The sequence below is a fragment of the Hypanus sabinus genome, chromosome 30 (assembly GCF_030144855.1).
Source record: "Hypanus sabinus isolate sHypSab1 chromosome 30, sHypSab1.hap1, whole genome shotgun sequence".
NCBI classification, from domain to species: domain Eukaryota; kingdom Metazoa; phylum Chordata; class Chondrichthyes; order Myliobatiformes; family Dasyatidae; genus Hypanus; species Hypanus sabinus.
Genome location: NC_082735.1, coordinates 120,142 through 137,454, shown reverse-complemented (window position 1 = coordinate 137,454; position 17,313 = coordinate 120,142). Strand labels below are relative to the sequence as shown.

Sequence of the window (17,313 nt, the reverse complement as noted above, 5' to 3'; positions counted from 1 at the left end):
AGTGTGGGAGACTGGGTCGGTGTGAGACTCTCAGTGTGGGAGACTGGGTCGGTGGGAGACTCTCAGTGTGAGAGACTGGGTCAGTGTGAGACTCTCAGTGTGGGAGACTGGGTCAGTGGGAGACTCTCAGTGTGGGAGACTGGGTCAGTGGGAGAGACTGGGTCGGTGGGAGACTCTCAGTGTGGGAGACTGGGTCGGTGGGAGACGCTCAGTGTGAGAGACTGGGTCGGTGTGAGACTCAGTGTGGGAGACTGGGTCGGTGGCAGACTGGGTCGGTGGGAGACTCTCAGTGTGGGAGACTGGGTCAGTGTGAGAGACTGGGTCGGTGGGAGACTCTCAGTGTGGGAGACTGGGTCGGTGTGAGACTGGGTCAGTGTGAGAGACTGGGTCAGTGGGAGACTCTCAGTGTGGGAGACTGGGTCGGTGGGAGACTCTCAGTGTGGGAGACTGGGTCGGTGGGAGACTCTCAGTGTGGGAGACTGGGTCGGTGTGGGAGACTGGGTCGGTGTGAGACTCTCAGTGTGGGAGACTGGGTCAGTGTGAGAGACTGGGTCGGTGGGAGACTCTCAGTGTGGGAGACTGGGTCAGTGTGGGAGACTGGGTCAGTGTGAGAGACTGGGTCGGTGGGAGACTCTCAGTGTGGGAGACTGGGTCGGTGTGAGACTGGGTCAGTGGGAGACTCTCAGTGTGGGAGACTGGGTCGGTGGGAGACTGGGTCAGTGTGGGAGACTGGGTCGGTGTGGGAAACTGGGTCGGTGGGAGACTGGGTCAGTGTGGGAGACTGGGTCGGTGTGGGAGACTGGGTCGGTGTGAGACTCTCAGTGTGGGAGACTGGGTCAGTGTGGGAGACTGGGTCGGTGGGAGACTCTCAGTGTGGGAGACTGGGTCAGTGTGAGAGACTGGGTCGGTGGCAGACTCTCAGTGTGGGAGACTGGGTCGGTGTGAGAGACTGGGTCAGTGTGAGAGACTGGGTCGGTGTGAGACTCTCAGTGTGGGAGACTGGGTCGGTGTGAGACTCTCAGTGTGGGAGACTGGGTCGGTGGGAGACTCTCAGTGTGAGAGACTGGGTCAGTGTGAGACTCTCAGTGTGGGAGACTGGGTCGGTGGGAGACTCTCAGTGTGGGAGACTGGGTCAGTGTGGGAGACTGGGTCAGTGTGAGAGACTGGGTCGGTGGGAGACTCTCAGTGTGGGAGACTGGGTCGGTGTGAGACTGGGTCAGTGGGAGACTCTCAGTGTGGGAGACTGGGTCGGTGGGAGACTGGGTCAGTGTGGGAGACTGGGTCGGTGTGGGAAACTGGGTCGGTAGGAGACTGGGTCAGTGTGGGAGACTGGGTCAGTGTGGGAGACTGGGTCGGTGTGAGACTCTCAGTGTGGGAGACTGGGTCAGTGTGGGAGACTGGGTCGGTGGGAGACTCTCAGTGTGGGAGACTGGGTCAGTGTGAGAGACTGGGTCGGTGGGAGACTCTCAGTGTGGGAGACTGGGTCGGTGTGAGAGACTGGGTCAGTGTGAGAGACTGGGTCGGTGTGAGACTCTCAGTGTGGGAGACTGGGTCGGTGTGAGACTCTCAGTGTGGGAGACTGGGTCGGTGGGAGACTCTCAGTGTGAGAGACTGGGTCAGTGTGAGACTCTCAGTGTGGGAGACTGGGTCAGTGGGAGACTCTCAGTGTGGGAGACTGGGTCAGTGGGAGACTCTCAGTGTGGGAGACTGGGTCGGTGGGAGACTCTCAGTGTGGGAGACTGGGTCGGTGGGAGACTCTCAGTGTGAGAGACTGGGTCAGTGTGAGACTCTCAGTGTGGGAGACTGGGTCGGTGGGAGACTCTCAGTGTGGGAGACTGGGTCGGTGTGAGACTGGGTCGGTGGGAGACTCTCAGTGTGGGAGACTGGGTCGGTGTGAGACTGGGTCAGTGGGAGACTCTCAGTGTGGGAGACTGGGTCGGTGGGAGACTGGGTCAGTGTGGGAGACTGGGTCGGTGTGGGAAACTGGGTCGGTGGGAGACTGGGTCAGTGTGGGAGACTGGGTCGGTGTGGGAGACTGGGTCGGTGTGAGACTCTCAGTGTGGGAGACTGGGTCAGTGTGGGAGACTGGGTCGGTGGGAGACTCTCAGTGTGGGAGACTGGGTCAGTGTGAGAGACTGGGTCGGTGGCAGACTCTCAGTGTGGGAGACTGGGTCGGTGTGAGAGACTGGGTCAGTGTGAGAGACTGGGTCGGTGTGAGACTCTCAGTGTGGGAGACTGGGTCAGTGTGAGAGACTGGGTCGGTGGGAGACTCTCAGTGTGGGAGACTGGGTCGGTGTGAGACTGGGTCAGTGGGAGACTCTCAGTGTGGGAGACTGGGTCGGTGGGAGACTGGGTCAGTGTGGGAGACTGGGTCGGTGTGGGAAACTGGGTCGGTGGGAGACTGGGTCAGTGTGGGAGACTGGGTCAGTGTGGGAGACTGGGTCGGTGTGAGACTCTCAGTGTGGGAGACTGGGTCAGTGTGGGAGACTGGGTCGGTGGGAGACTCTCAGTGTGGGAGACTGGGTCAGTGTGAGAGACTGGGTCGGTGGGAGACTCTCAGTGTGGGAGACTGGGTCGGTGTGAGAGACTGGGTCAGTGTGAGAGACTGGGTCGGTGTGAGACTCTCAGTGTGGGAGACTGGGTCGGTGTGAGACTCTCAGCGTGGGAGACTGGGTCGGTGGGAGACTCTCAGTGTGAGAGACTGGGTCAGTGTGAGACTCTCAGTGTGGGAGACTGGGTCAGTGGGAGACTCTCAGTGTGGGAGACTGGGTCAGTGGGAGACTCTCAGTGTGGGAGACTGGGTCGGTGGGAGACTCTCAGTGTGGGAGACTGGGTCGGTGGGAGACTCTCAGTGTGAGAGACTGGGTCAGTGTGAGACTCTCAGTGTGGGAGACTGGGTCAGTGTGAGAGACTGGGTCGGTGGGAGACTCTCAGTGTGGGAGACTGGGTCGGTGTGAGACTGGGTCAGTGGGAGACTCTCAGTGTGGGTGACTGGGTCGGTGGGAGACTCTCAGTGTGGGAGACTGGGTCAGTGTGGGAGACTGGGTCAGTGTGAGAGACTGGGTCGGTGGGAGACTCTCAGTGTGGGAGACTGGGTCGGTGTGAGACTGGGTCAGTGGGAGACTCTCAGTGTGGGAGACTGAGTCAGTGTGAGAGACTGGGTCAATGTGGGAGACTGGGTCGGTGTGAGACTCTCAGTGTGGGAGACTGGGTCGGTGGGAGACTCTCAGTGTGGGAGACTGGGTCAGTGTGGGAGACTGGGTCGGTGTGAGACTCTCAGTGTGGGAGACTGGGTCGGTGTGAGACTCTCAGTGTGGGAGACTGGGTCGGTGGGAGACTCTCAGTGTGAGAGACTGGGTCAGTGTGAGACTCTCAGTGTGGGAGACTGGGTCAGTGGGAGACTCAGTGTGGGAGACTGGGTCAGTGGGAGACTCTCAGTGTGAGAGACTGGGTCAGTGTGAGACTCTCAGTGTGGGAGACTGGGTCGGTGGGAGACTCTCAGTGTGGGAGACTGGGTCGGTGGGAGACTCTCAGTGTGAGAGACTGGGTCAGTGTGAGACTCTCAGTGTGGGAGACTGGGTCGGTGTGAGACTCTCAGTGTGGGAGACTGGGTCGGTGTGGGAGACTGGGTCGGTGTGAGGGTCAGTGTGGGAGACTGGGTCGGTGTGAGACTCTCAGTGTGAGAGACTGGGTCGGTGTGAGACTGGGTCAGTGGGAGACTCTCAGTGTGGGAGACTGGGTCAGTGTGGGAGAGTGGGTCAGTGTGGAAGACTCTCAGTGTGGGAGACTGGGTCAGTGGGAAACCCTCAGTGTGGGAGACTGGGTCGGTGTGGGAGACTGGGTCGGTGTGAGACTCACAGTGTGTGAGACTGGGTCGGTGTGGGAGACTGGGTCAGTGAGAGACTCTCAGTGTGTGAGATTGGGTCGGTGTGGGAGACTGGGTCAGTGTGAGACTCTCAGTGTGGGAGAGTGGGTCAGTGTGGGAGAGTGGGTCAGTGTGGGAGACGGTCAGTGTGAGACTCTCAGTGTGTGAGTGGATCGGTGTGGGAGACTGGGTCAGTGTGAGACTCTCAGTGTGTGAGACTGGGTCAGTGTGGGAGACTGGGTCAATGGGAGACCCTCAGTGTGAGAGACTGGGTTAGTGTGGGAGACTGGGTCAGTGTGGGAGACTGGGTCAGTGTGGGAGACTGGGTCGGTGTGAGAGACTGGGTCAGTGGGAGAGACTGGGTCGGTGGGAGACTGGGTCGGTGGGAGACCCTCAGTGTGGGAGACTGGGTCAGTGTGGGAGACGGTCAGTGTGGGAGAGTGGGTCAGTGTGAGACTGGGTCAGTGTGTGAGACTGGGTCAGTGTGGGAGAGTGGGTCAGTGAGAGACTCTCAGTGTGTGAGATTGGGTCGGTGTGGGAGACTGGGTCAGTGTGAGACTCTCTGTGTGGGAGAGTGGGTCAGTGTGGGAGACTGGGTCGGTGTGGGAGACTGGGTCGGTGGGAGACTGGGTCAGTGTGGGAGACTGGGTCAGTGTGGGAGACTGGGTCGGTGGGAGACTGGGTCAGTGTGTGAGACTGGGTCAGTGTGGGAGACTGGGTCAATGTGGGAGACTCTCAGTGTGGGAGAGTGGGTCAGTGTGAGACTCTCAGTGTGAGAGACTGGGTCAGTGTGGGAGACTGGGTCAATGTGAGAGACTCTCGGTCTGGGAGACTGGGTCAGTGTGGGAGACTGGGTCGGTGTGGGAGACTGGGTCGGTGTGGGAGACTGGGTCGGTGTGGGAGACTGGGTCGGTGTGGGAGACTGGGTCAGTGTGGGAGACTGTGTCAGTGTGTGAGACTGGGTCGGTATGAGACTCTCAGTGTGTGAGACTGGGTCAGTGGGAGACTGGGTCAGTGTGGGAGACTGGGTCAGTGTGAGAGACTGGGTCAGTGGGAGACTGGGTCGGTGTGGGAGACTGAGTCAGTGTGAGACTCTCAGTGTGGGAGACTGGGTCGGTGTGAGACTCTCAGTGTGGGAGACTGGGTCGGTGGGAGACTCTCAGTGTGGGAGACTGGGTCGGTGTGAGAGACTGGGTCGGTGGGAGACTCTCAGTGTGGGAGACTGGGTCGGTGTGGGAGACTGGGTCAGTGTGGGAGACTGGGTCAGTGTGGGAGACTGGGTCAGTGTGAGACTCTCAGTGTGGGAGACTGGGTCGGTGGGAGACTCTCAGTGTGGGAGACTGGGTCGGTGGGAGATTCTCAGTGTGAGAGACTGGGTCAGTGTGAGACTCTCAGTGTGGGAGACTGGGTCGGTGTGAGACTCTCAGTGTGGGAGACTGGGTCGGTGTGGGAGACTGGGTCGGTGTGAGGGTCAGTGTGGGAGACTGGGTCGGTGTGAGACTCTCAGTGTGAGAGACTGGGTCGGTGTGAGACTGGGTCAGTGGGAGACTCTCAGTGTGGGAGACTGGGTCAGTGTGGGAGAGTGGGTCAGTGTGGAAGACTCTCAGTGTGGGAGACTGGGTCAGTGGGAAACCCTCAGTGTGGGAGACTGGGTCGGTGTGGGAGACTGGGTCGGTGTGAGACTCACAGTGTGTGAGACTGGGTCGGTGTGGGAGACTGGGTCAGTGAGAGACTCTCAGTGTGTGAGATTGGGTCGGTGTGGGAGACTGGGTCAGTGTGAGACTCTCAGTGTGGGAGAGTGGGTCAGTGTGGGAGAGTGGGTCAGTGTGGGAGACGGTCAGTGTGAGACTCTCAGTGTGTGAGTGGGTCGGTGTGGGAGACTGGGTCAGTGTGAGACTCTCAGTGTGTGAGACTGGGTCAGTGTGGGAGACTGGGTCAATGGGAGACCCTCAGTGTGAGAGACTGGGTTAGTGTGGGAGACTGGGTCAATGTGGGAGACTGGGTCAGTGTGGGAGACTGGGTCAGTGTGGGAGACTGGGTCGGTGGGAGAGACTGGGTCAGTGGGAGAGACTGGGTCGGTGGGAGACTGGGTCGGTGGGAGACCCTCAGTGTGGGAGACTGGGTCAGTGTGGGAGACTGGGTCAGTGTGAGAGACTGGGTCGGTGTGAGACTCTCAGTGTGGGAGACTGGGTCGGTGGGAGACTCTCAGTGTGGTTGACTGGTTCGGTGTGAGACTGGGTCAGTGGGAGACTCTCAGTGTGGGAGACTGGGTCGGTGGGAGACTCTCAGTGTGGGAGACTGGGTCAGTGTGGGAGACTGGGTCGGTGTGGGAAACTGGGTCGGTGGGAGACTGGGTCAGTGTGGGAGACTGGGTCGGTGGGAGACTGGGTCAGTGTGTGAGACTGGGTCAGTGTGTGAGACTGGGTCAGTCTGAGAGACTGGGTCAATGTGGGAGACTGGGTCGGTGTGAGACTCTCAGTGTGGGAGACTGGGTCGGTGGGAGACTCTCAGTGTGGGAGACTGGGTCGGTGTGAGGGTCAGTGTGGGAGACTGGGTCGGTGTGAGACTCTCAGTGTGGGAGACTGGGTCAGTGTGGGAGACTGGGTCGGTGGGAGACTCTCAGTGTGGGAGTCTGGGTCGGTGTGAGAGACTGGGTCGGTGGGAGACTCTCAGTGTGGGAGACTGGGTCGGTGTGAGAGACTGGGTCAGTGTGAGAGACTGGGTCGGTGTGAGACTCTCAGTGTGGGAGACTGGGTCGGTGTGAGACTCTCAGTGTGGGAGACTGGGTCGGTGGGAGACTCTCAGTGTGGGAGACTGGGTCAGTGTGAGAGACTGGGTCAGTGTGAGAGACTGGGTCGGTGGGAGACTCTCAGTGTGGGAGACTGGGTCGGTGGGAGACTCTCAGTGTGAGAGACTGGGTCGGTGTGAGACTCAGTGTGGGAGACTGGGTCGGTGGCAGACTGGGTCGGTGGGAGACTCTCAGTGTGGGAGACTGGGTCAGTGTGAGAGACTGGGTCGGTGGGAGACTCTCAGTGTGGGAGACTGGGTCGGTGTGAGACTGGGTCAGTGTGAGAGACTGGGTCAGTGGGAGACTCTCAGTGTGGGAGACTGGGTCAGTGGGAGACTCTCAGTGTGGGAGACTGGGTCGGTGGGAGACTCTCAGTGTGGGAGACTGGGTCAGTGTGAGACTCTCAGTCTGAGAGACTGGGTCAATGGGAGACTCTCAGTGTGGGAGACTGGGTCAATGTGGGAGACTCTCAGTGTGAGAGACTGGGTCACTGTGGGAGACTGGGTCGGTGTGGGAGACTGGGTCGGTGTGGGAGACTGGGTCAGTGTGAGACCCTCAGTGTGAGAGACTGGGTCAATGTGGGAGACTCTCAGTGTGAGAGACTGGGTCGGTGTGAGACTCACAGTGTGAGAGACTGGGTCAGTGGGAGACTGGGTCAGTGGGAGACTCTCAGTGTGGGAGACTGGGTCGGTGGGAGACTCTCAGTGTGAGAGACTGGGTCAATGTGGGAGACTCTCAGTGTGAGAGACTGGGTCGGTGTGAGACTCACAGTGTGAGAGACTGGGTCAGTGGGAGACTGGGTCAGTGGGAGACTCTCAGTGTGAGAGACTGGGTCAGTGTGGGAGACAGGGTCGGTGTGGGAGACTGGGTCAGTGGGAGACTCTCAGTGTGGGAGACTGGGTCGGTGTGAGACTCTCAGTGGTAGACTGGGTCAGTGGGAGACTGGGTCGGTGTGGGAGACTGAGTCAGTGTGAGACTCTCAGTGTGGGAGACTGGGTCGGTGGGAGACTCTCAGTGTGGTAGACTGGGTCAGTGTGGGAGACTGGGTCGGTGGGAGACTCTCAGTGTGGGAGACTGGGTCAGTGTGGGAGACTGGGTCGGTGGGAGACTCAGTGTGGGAGACTGGGTCAGTGTGGGAGACTGGGTCGGTGGGAGACTCTCAGTGTGGTAGACTGGGTCAGTGTGGGAGACTGGGTCGGTGGGAGACTCTCAGTGTGGGAGTGGGTCAGTGTGGGAGACTGGGTCGGTGGGAGACTCTCAGTGTGTGAGACTGGGTCACTGGGAGTCTCTCAGTGTGGGAGACTGGGTCAGTGTGAGAGACTGGGTCAGTGTGAGAGACTCTCAGTGTGGGAGACTGGGTCAGTGTTAGAGACTTTCAGTGTGGGAGACTGGGTCAGTGGGAGACTGGGTCAGTGTGAGAGACTCACAGTGTGGGAGACTGGGTCAGTGAGAGACTGGGTCAGTGTGGGAGACTGGGTCGGTGGGAGACTGGGTCAGTTGGAGACTGGGTCGGTGGGAGACTGGGTCAGTGTGGGAGACTGGATCGGTGGGAGACTGGGTCGGTGGGAGAGACTCTCAGTGTGGGAGACTGGGTCAGTGTGAGAGACTCTCAGTGTGGGAGACTGGGTCGGTGTGGGAGACTGGGTCGGTGTGGGAGACTGGGTCAGTGTGAGAGACTGGGTCGGTGTGAGACTCTCAGTGTGGGAGACTCTCAGTGTGCGAGACTGGGTCAGTGGGAGACTGGGTCAGTGGGAGACTGGGTCAGTGTGGGAGACTGGGTCAGTGTGGGAGACTGGGTCAGTGTGGGAGACTGGGTCGGTGGGAGACTGGGTCAGTGTGAGAGACTGGGTCGGTGTGAGACTCTCAGTGTGAGAGACTGGGTCGGTGGGAGACTCTCAGTGTGGGAGACTGGGTCGGTGGGAGACTCTCAGTGTGGGAGACTGGGTCAGTGGGAGACTCTCAGTGTGGGAGACTGGGTTAGTGGGAGACTCTCAGTGTGGGAGACTGGGAGTGTGAGAGACTGGGTTGGTGGGAAACTGGGTCGGTGTGGGAGACTGGGTCAGTGTGAGAGACTGGGTCAGGGTGGGAAACTGGGTCAGTGTGAGAGACTGGGTCAGTGTGGGAGACTGGGTCAGTGTGTGAGACTGGGTCGGTGTGAGACTCTCAGTGTGTGAGAGTGGGTCAGTGTGGGAGACTGGGTCAGTGTGGGAGACTGGGTCAGTGGGAGACTCTCAGTGTGGGAGACTGGGTCGGTGTGGGAGACTGGGTCAGTGTGAGAGACTGGGTCGGTGGGAGACTCTCAGTGCGGGAGACTCTCAGTGTGGGAGACTGGGTCGGTGTGGGAGTCTGGGTCAGTGTGAGAGACTGGGTCGGTGGGAGACTGGGTCGGTGTGGGAGACTGGGTCAGTGTGAGACACTGGGTCGGTGGGAGACTCTCAGTGTGGGAGACTGGGTCAGTGTGGGAGACTGGGTCAGTGTGGGCGACTGGGTCAGTGTGAGACTCTCAGTGTGGGAGACTGGGTCGGTGTGAGACCACCCAAGTGGGACTTTGGGTCAGTGTGGGAGATTTGGTGAGTGTGAGATTCTCAGAATGGGAGACTTAGGTCAGAGTGAATCTCCCTGAATGGAGGACTGGGTCAGTGTGAGAGTCTGTGTCAGTGTGCTAGATTGGGTCATTGCAGGAGATTTGGTTAGTTTGAGGCTCTCAGAATCAGAGATTCGGTCAGTATGAGACCTTCAGTGTAGGAATCTGGTTCAGTGTTGGGAGACTGGATAAGTGGGTGATCCTCAGACTGGGAAAATGGCTCAGTGTGAGACCGTCAGCTTGAGAGACTGCATCAGTATGGTGACCTTAGAGTGTGAGAGTGGGTTATTGTAGGACCCTCAGAAAGGAAAACTGAGTTCGTGTGGGACCCCAGTATGGGAGTCTCGGTCACTGGTGATCTCCCCACAGCCCTACAGCTCCTGTCTTTTCTGATTATTATAGTGTTGTTTTAACTGTCAGCTCCTTTCTGACTTTTATAGTGGCTTTCAGAGGGTGTATTAGGAGTCTCTGAGACTCCTTGGGGGAGTAGCAAGTTTTTATTAAATGAACCAACATTGAAGTTTTCAGGTTTCTTGGAGTGGTGCTTGTGTTCTAGGGGAAGGCTGGAGAGCACGGGATTCCAGGACACCCAGGAGCACCAGGCGTGGGACTACCAGGGATACAGGTTAGTGTTCACTCACCCCTGACAGTTAGACCAGACTCACCTTGGAGACGCAGTGAAGAGCAATTCGAGGGACAGCATCACAACTCTAAACCTTGCCCAAGGTTTAGGAATTTCAGATTCTCCCTTACCCGAGACTAGCCTCATCCTAATCACAAGACCCATGGCCCCAAAAAGAGCAGCAAGACGTAGACCAATGTTTCAGCCCACAGGCACCTGCCGTGGGGCAAGCCAGAGAGAGACATGGTTAATGGGAGCCCTGCTCACACATTGCTCTGCCTCCACCCATGCACAGACTGGCTTTGGACCACTAGTCCCTGGAAATTAGAGGCGGTGTGTTAAGCTGTGTCTCACCTCTTGCTCTACCTGGCCTGGCAATGATTAATGGCCTGCATGATGGAAGTTTCACTGCTCTCAGTCATATTGCACAGTGATACTGAAAGGTGTAGAAATCCCAGAAATATTTGAGACTTACGGTGAATTCCTACGTACAGGAAAAGGATAGGGATAGATAATTAACAGCAGATTACATAACAGACCAGACAAGGGGTTGTATGATTATCTCTGGCTCCCAGGTTCTACATTTTGCAAAATATGAACAGATCCCAGAAGCCCTCTTCCTGCAGGAACTGGTCCCATAGATGCATATCAGGCTGGGGGTGTCGAGGTGCTTCCTGGATGTGAATGTAGTCTGGCTCCATCCCCCAGCTGCTCCGTTCAAGAGAAGCACTGATCCTAAGATGCAGCTCCATATTGTCAGATCTGAGTCTATCACAGTGGCTGTAGCTGTGGTGTATTCTCTCTTGTCTGTGGCGGGCAAGTTAACCATGCAAATACTCTGAGCAGGAATTGAACCTGGGTTGCTGGTGCTCTATAGTGTTGCATACGCATTATGCTAACATGCATTGAGGAGAGATACCGGAACTGTTACGTACCCCGTAACTGGGTCACTTTCCAGCAAAGGTAGAGTGGTCCGTTGAAGTCTGATGGTACTATTTTTAACCATATTTATTGATAAAAATACACAAAATAATGTCAATGCAAACATACAGATAATATACGTCGTCAATACTACATCTAAAAGCGCGGGTATAATAATAATCAATAAGAAATAGCTCTATCGTTGTCTAGGGGGATAATGTATTGTCCGATGGAAATATAAAAGTCACTTTTAGTTCGTTCAAGCTGCAGCATTTTGGTTTGAGAGAAAGACGGGTTAAAACTTGCCCAGTCCTTTTATGATGTCAATCCTTCGAGAGTCGTTGGGAGTTGATTTCCCGGTTGTTAGCTAAAAACCATTCTTCTGTGGTCAAGGCACACCGATTCCGGGGCAAATGGAAACAGATGCACGTGGCCTTCCCACTGGCTTCCGCTATTACGGGATCGCTAGCGTTTCTTCTGGTGCGTCTGAGGGGCTGTTCCCACAGACCCTCTTTTATCCTGACTCACAGGGTCTCAGATGTCAATCAGGTTGAGATGATGCAATCTCTCCACCAACCTCCCCCTTGGTTCATTGCCTGGGGCTTTGATGCATCGCACAGGATGCAATACACAAGTCCATCTCCAAGAGACAATAGCGGGTATCAATGGGTCCCCTCTCGGAGGCCAGGTCACATTCCAATCTTTGTGAATTCTGCATGTCTTTCTCTCATTTCCTGGGTCTCCTGAACAGACTCAATAGTGATCTTGTGATTCTCACAAAGGAGGGGGCTACCCCCTCAGAGCTGTGGTGCATTCATAACAGAACAAGGCTCCTCAGTCCACTGTCCTCACTGACCTTCAGTCACCAATTTAAACTGATTCCACATGAATTCCATTACTGTATTTATTCTCCTGACATTCCCATCAATTCCCCTTCAGATTCCACCATTCATCTACACACTACAGGTAGTTTACAGTGGCCATTTAACTTGGTCGGATGTGAGAGGAAGTGGGATCACCTAGAGGAAGCACATGTGGTCACTGTGAGAAACTGCTTGTGGACCTCACAGACTGCAAAGGTCAGCACTGAACCTGGATCTGTTGTGGCTGGTCCGCTGTGCTTCCTCACGTGATCAAAGCGGTTATGTGACGTCAGCCAACTGCCTGTGGCTAACTGCTGCCTTTATCTTCCAGGGAAAGGAAGGAGAGCCTGGAACTCCTGGACTGCCAGGGAAAAGAGGCTTCCCAGTAAGTACTACTGATGCTCCAGCTGCTCTGCCCTGCCCCTGTCATCCTTCATTTGCCATGTGCCTGATGGGTTCACCACATGATGTTTGTAGGCTGGGTAGAGAGTTCTGACCTGGGTCAAGTCTCAGAAAAATGGCAGAATTCAGAATAAAAGGGTAGAGGAAGGGTGTGCGAGGAGGCAAGCATGAGTTGGCAGATGATAGGTGAATTCAGGTGATGGGGAAGGGATGTGGGTGGGTGGGAGTGAAGTGGGAATGACATGAGAGACAGAAAGGTGATCGGTGGATTCAGGTGATGGGGGATGGGATGTGGGTGGGTGGGAGTGAAGTGGGAATGACATGAGAGACAGAAAGGTGATCGGTGGAAGTGTTGAAAACAATGGAACCTGACAGGCAAAGAAGTGGACCAAGGAATAACTAAGGTGGGAAACCAGAAATGGAGGGGGGAGGTGTGGATTCCTTGGAATAAAGTTCATGACTCTTCCTGATGAAGAGTCCTAGCCTGAAATGTTGGCTGTTTATTCCCTTCCTTCGATTCCTTGTGACCCGCAGAGTTCTTTCCAGCATTTTGTCTGTGTGTTGTTTCACTCTCTGGACTTCTGCTTTACATATTAACGATTTAGGTGTTCGAAATGAAGGTTTTTTACTCCCTGGAAAATTGCTATCAACCACATTGTCAGTGGTTTCTGTGCTCCTGCTGCCACCTATCGCCTAGGCTGATGAAAAGTTCTCCTTTCTTCACAGGAAGTTTCAATGTAGAGGGTGACAAATATCCTAGTGGGAAGATTTTCTAATGCTGCATGGAGTTGGGGTGGGGGGTGGATTTAGTGTTTAAACTGGAGCTGCAGGAGGATGGGAACCAGAATGCCAGAATAGATATTGGAGAGTTTGTGCAGACAGATGTTGTTAAGACTTCAGACAAAGTCAACTAATGTCCTGAGCTACATATATTTCAATGCCAGAATTATAGACCAGGCAGATGAGATTAGGCAATAGATCAACACTGTAATTATGATATTGTAACCATTTGTGAGACTTGGTTGCAGAAGGGACAGGGCTGGCAGCTCATTATTCTGGGATTCTGTTGCTTTAGACATGACAGAGTAGGAGAGATTAAAGGGTGAGGAGAGGTTTTAGTCAGGACAGACTGGAGAACTCACCCAATGAGATTTTATGGGTGGAACTGAGGAATAAGAAAGGTATCAAGTAAAAAGGGCTAAATTACATACCACCCAGTAGTCCTCAGGATTCAGAGGAACAAGTTTGTAGAGAATATGTCAGATGTTGTATGAAACATCATTTGTTATAGTAGGTAATTTTAACCTTCCGCATATTGACTGGGGATCCCATACTGTAAAAAGACTAAATGGGATAGAGTTTGTCAAACATGTTCAGAGAGTTTGCTTCATCAGTACGTAAAAGTCCCAATGAGGGAATGAATGATACTGGATCTGCTATTAACAAATAAGACAGAGCAACTGACAGAAGTTTGTGCAGGGGAACACTTTGGATCCAGTTTGCCTTCAGTTTCAAAGTAAATATGGAAAAGGACAGGTCTGGTGCATAGGATGACATTCTAAATTGGAGAAAACCCAATTTTGATTGTATCAGAAAAGATCTGGCAAGTGTGGATAGGGACAGGTTATAGTCTGGCAAAGGAGTACATGGCCAATAGCAGGTCTTCAAAAGTGAAAGTTTAGGAATACAAAGCTTGCATGTGCCTGTCAGAATAAAGGGTAAAGATAACAGCTGTAGGGATACTCCTATTCTGGGGTCTATCAGGGGTCTCACACTGACCCAGTCATCCATTCTGAAGGTCTTACACTGACCCAGTATCCCATTCTGGGGTCTCACACTGACCCAGTATCCCATTCTGGGGTCTCACGCTGACCCAGTATCCCATTCTGGGGTCTCACACTGACCCAGCATCCCATTCTGGGGTCTCACACTGACCCAGTATCCCATTCTGGGGTCTCACACTGACACAGCCTTGCATTCTGGCAGTCCCACACTAAGGATCTCACACTGATACAGTCTCCCACAAAAAAGATGTAAATAAAAGTTGAAAGAGTACAGAGAAAATATACAAGATGTTGCTGGGACTGGAGGACCTGACTTATAAAGAAAGATTGAATAGGTGAGGACTTTATTCCTTGGAATTTACAAGATTAAGGGGAGGTCTGATAGAGGGATCCAAAATCATGATGGGTATAGATAGAGTAAATGCAAGCAGACTTTTTCCACTGGGGTTGTGGGACCATAATTAGAGGTCATGGGTTAATGAAGAAAGGTGAAAATTACAGGGGGGAACATCAGGGCAAATTTCTTTATACACAGCCATACGAGCTGCTACTGCTGGGATGTGTGTAAGATCGATTTCAACATTTAAGAGAAGTTTGGATAGGTACTTGGATATGTAAGGGAGAGCTTTGATCCGGTGCAGGTCAGTGGGAGTAGGCAGTTTAAATAGGTTGGCACAGACTAGGTAGGCCACAGGGCCTGTTTCTATGACTTTTCTATGACTCCAACAGTACAACACAGTATGAGTCCTTTGGCATGAGAGTACAATACAGAACGGGCCTTTTGGCACATTGATATAACACAGTACAGGCCCTTTGGTGCAACAGTACAACACAGTATGGGTCCTTGGACACCACAGCACAACACAACACTAGGGGACCAATGACAAAATAGTACAAGACAGTAGGGCCCTTGGGCACAACACAACAACACAGTACAGGCCCTTTGATAGAACAGTACAACACAGAATTCAATCTTAGTGGTCGTCTTTGACTTCGAAGGACGAACAACAACAACAACACAGAATGGGCCCTTTGGCCTAACAGCACTATACAGTACGGGTCCTTAGGTACATTAATATAACACAGTACAGGCTCTTTGGCACAGCACTACAACACAGAATGGGGCCTTTGGCATAACACATTACAATAAAATTCAGGCCCTTCGGCACAACAGTACAATGGGCCCTTTCACACAATGGTACAACACATTACGGCCATTTGGCACAACACTGTAGAATACAGTACGGGCCCTTTGGAACAATGGTACAACACAGTATGGACCTTTGGGGACAATACTACAGCACAACACACTAGGGGTCCTTTGGCACAACTGTACAGCACAGTACAGGTCCTTGGGCAAAATAGTACAAGAGAACACACTAAGGGCCCATTGGGAAAACAGTATAAGACAGTATGGGCCCTTGGGCACAACAGGCCAACACAGTACAGGCCTTTTCGCAGAACAGGGCTATGCAATATGGGACCTTCGGCACAACGGTACAACATAGTACGGGCATTTTGGCACAACAGTACAATACAGTATGGGCATTTTGGCACAACGGTACAACACAGTATGGGCATTTTGGCACAACAGTACAACACAGTATGGGCATTTTGGCACAACAGTACAACACAGTACAGACTCCTTGGCACAACAATACCACACAGTATGGGTCCTTGGGCACAACAGTACAACACAGAACAGGCTCTTACGTACAACAGTACATCACAGATCAGCCCCTTTGGCAGAACAGTACAACACAGTATGGGCTCTTTGTCACCAGTACAACACAAGGAACCCCTTGGCACAACAGTACAACAGAGTACGGGCCCTTAGGCAACACAGTACAACAGAGTTAAGGAGCTGGATAGATATCTGATGGATAGGGGAATCAAGGGATATGGGGACAAGGCAGGGACTGGGTATTGATAGTGAATGATCAGCCATGATCTCAGAATGGTGGTGCAGACTCGAGGGGCCGAATGGTCTACTTCTGCACCTATTGTCTATTATCTATTGTCTCATTTTGGGCAAAACAGAACAAGAGAACACACTACAGGCCAATTGGGAAAACAGTACATCACAGTACAGGCCCTTTGGCACACAATACAATACAGTGCAGCCCCTTGTGCACAATAGTGTAATGCAGTACGGGCCTATTGGACAGAACAGTACACTACAGTATGGGCCCTTTGGCACAACAATAGAACATAATCGCACCAAGAGGCGGAGCGGGAAAAGGTAAAAGAAGCTGGAGAGAGGCTGTTTTTCTTTTAACTGATCGCGACAAAGAGGCTAGACTGCACAGGCGTGAAACGTAGCACGCCAAAGGTTTAAAAAGAAAGACCGCTATATACAACAGCCATCGTCGGAGTGGACTGAGGCAGAGTGGGTCGGCTTTGGCTCAATCAGGCTTCGGCGAGAACAGGCAGAGGCAAGTTTTGAACGGGGCACGACTGTGCAAGCGCGTGAAAGTTGGCCCGTGAGGCAGCGGGAGAATTTAAACAGCGAAGAGAGGCTGAGTACGAGCTTCACTCCAGGTGAGGTAAGGCTGGGTAATTAATTAATCTAATTAGCTTAGGAGTAGGTAATGGAGGCAGCAGTTAGGGCAGTCGGGTGCTCCGTTTGCAGTATGTGGGAAGTCAGGACGAGCACAGCTGTCCCTGATAACTACACCTGCAAAAGGTGCATCCAGCTGCAGCTCCTGACAAACCGAGTTAGGGAACTGGAGCTGGAGCTGGATGAACTTCGGATCATTCGGGAGGCAGAGGCAGAAATAGACAGGAGTTTCAGGGAGATAGTCACCCCGAGGAGTCAGGAGACAGGTAGCTGGGTGACTGTCAGGAGAGGGAAGGGGAATAGACAGGAAGAGCAGAACAGTTCCCATCAACAATAAGTGTACCATTTTGGATACTGTTGGTGAGGACGACCTACCAGGGACAAGTTGCAGTGGTTGCAACTCTGGCACCGAGACTGGACCCTCGGCTCAGAAGGGAAGGAGAGAAAAGAGGAGAGCAGTAGTGATAGGGGATTAGATAGTTAGGGGGACAGATAGGAGGTTCTGTGGAAGAGATCGAGAATCCTGGATGGTCTGCTGCCTCCCTGGTGCCAGGGTTTAGTTATCTAAATCTAATCGATATCTCGGATCGAGTTCTCAGTATTCTCAAGAGGGAGGGTGAGCAGCCAGATGTCGTGATCCATGTAGGGACCAATGACGTGGGTAGGAAGAGTGTGGAGTTCCTGAAAGGTGAGTTTAGGGAGCTAGGTGCCGAGTTAAAGGATTCTCCAGGATAGCAATCTCAGGATTGCTACCAGTGCCACGTGCAGGTGGGTTTAGAAATAGTAAGATAGTGCAGATCAACACATGGCTGAAGACATGGTGCAAGAGGGAGGGCTTCAGATTTATAGATATTTGGGCAGTTTTCCAGGGAAGGTGGGACCTGTTCCGGCAGGACGGTTTACATCTGAACTGGAGGGGGACAA

At 53.8% G+C, this 17,313-nt stretch overlaps 1 protein-coding gene across 1 annotated transcript in view; it reads left to right on the top strand.

Annotated features, from left to right (window-relative positions):
• The window catches only part of col16a1 (collagen, type XVI, alpha 1), a gene marked incomplete at its 3' end in the record, with an annotated part of 565,824 nt that overhangs the window by 430,368 nt on the left and 118,143 nt on the right, over positions 1–17,313 (top strand). Inside the window, exons 33-34 of the mRNA XM_059954228.1 lie at positions 9,794–9,862; positions 11,975–12,028. Of these exons, the coding sequence (XP_059810211.1) occupies positions 9,794–9,862; positions 11,975–12,028 (123 nt within the window). The remainder of the gene's footprint in view (positions 1–9,793; positions 9,863–11,974; positions 12,029–17,313) is intronic.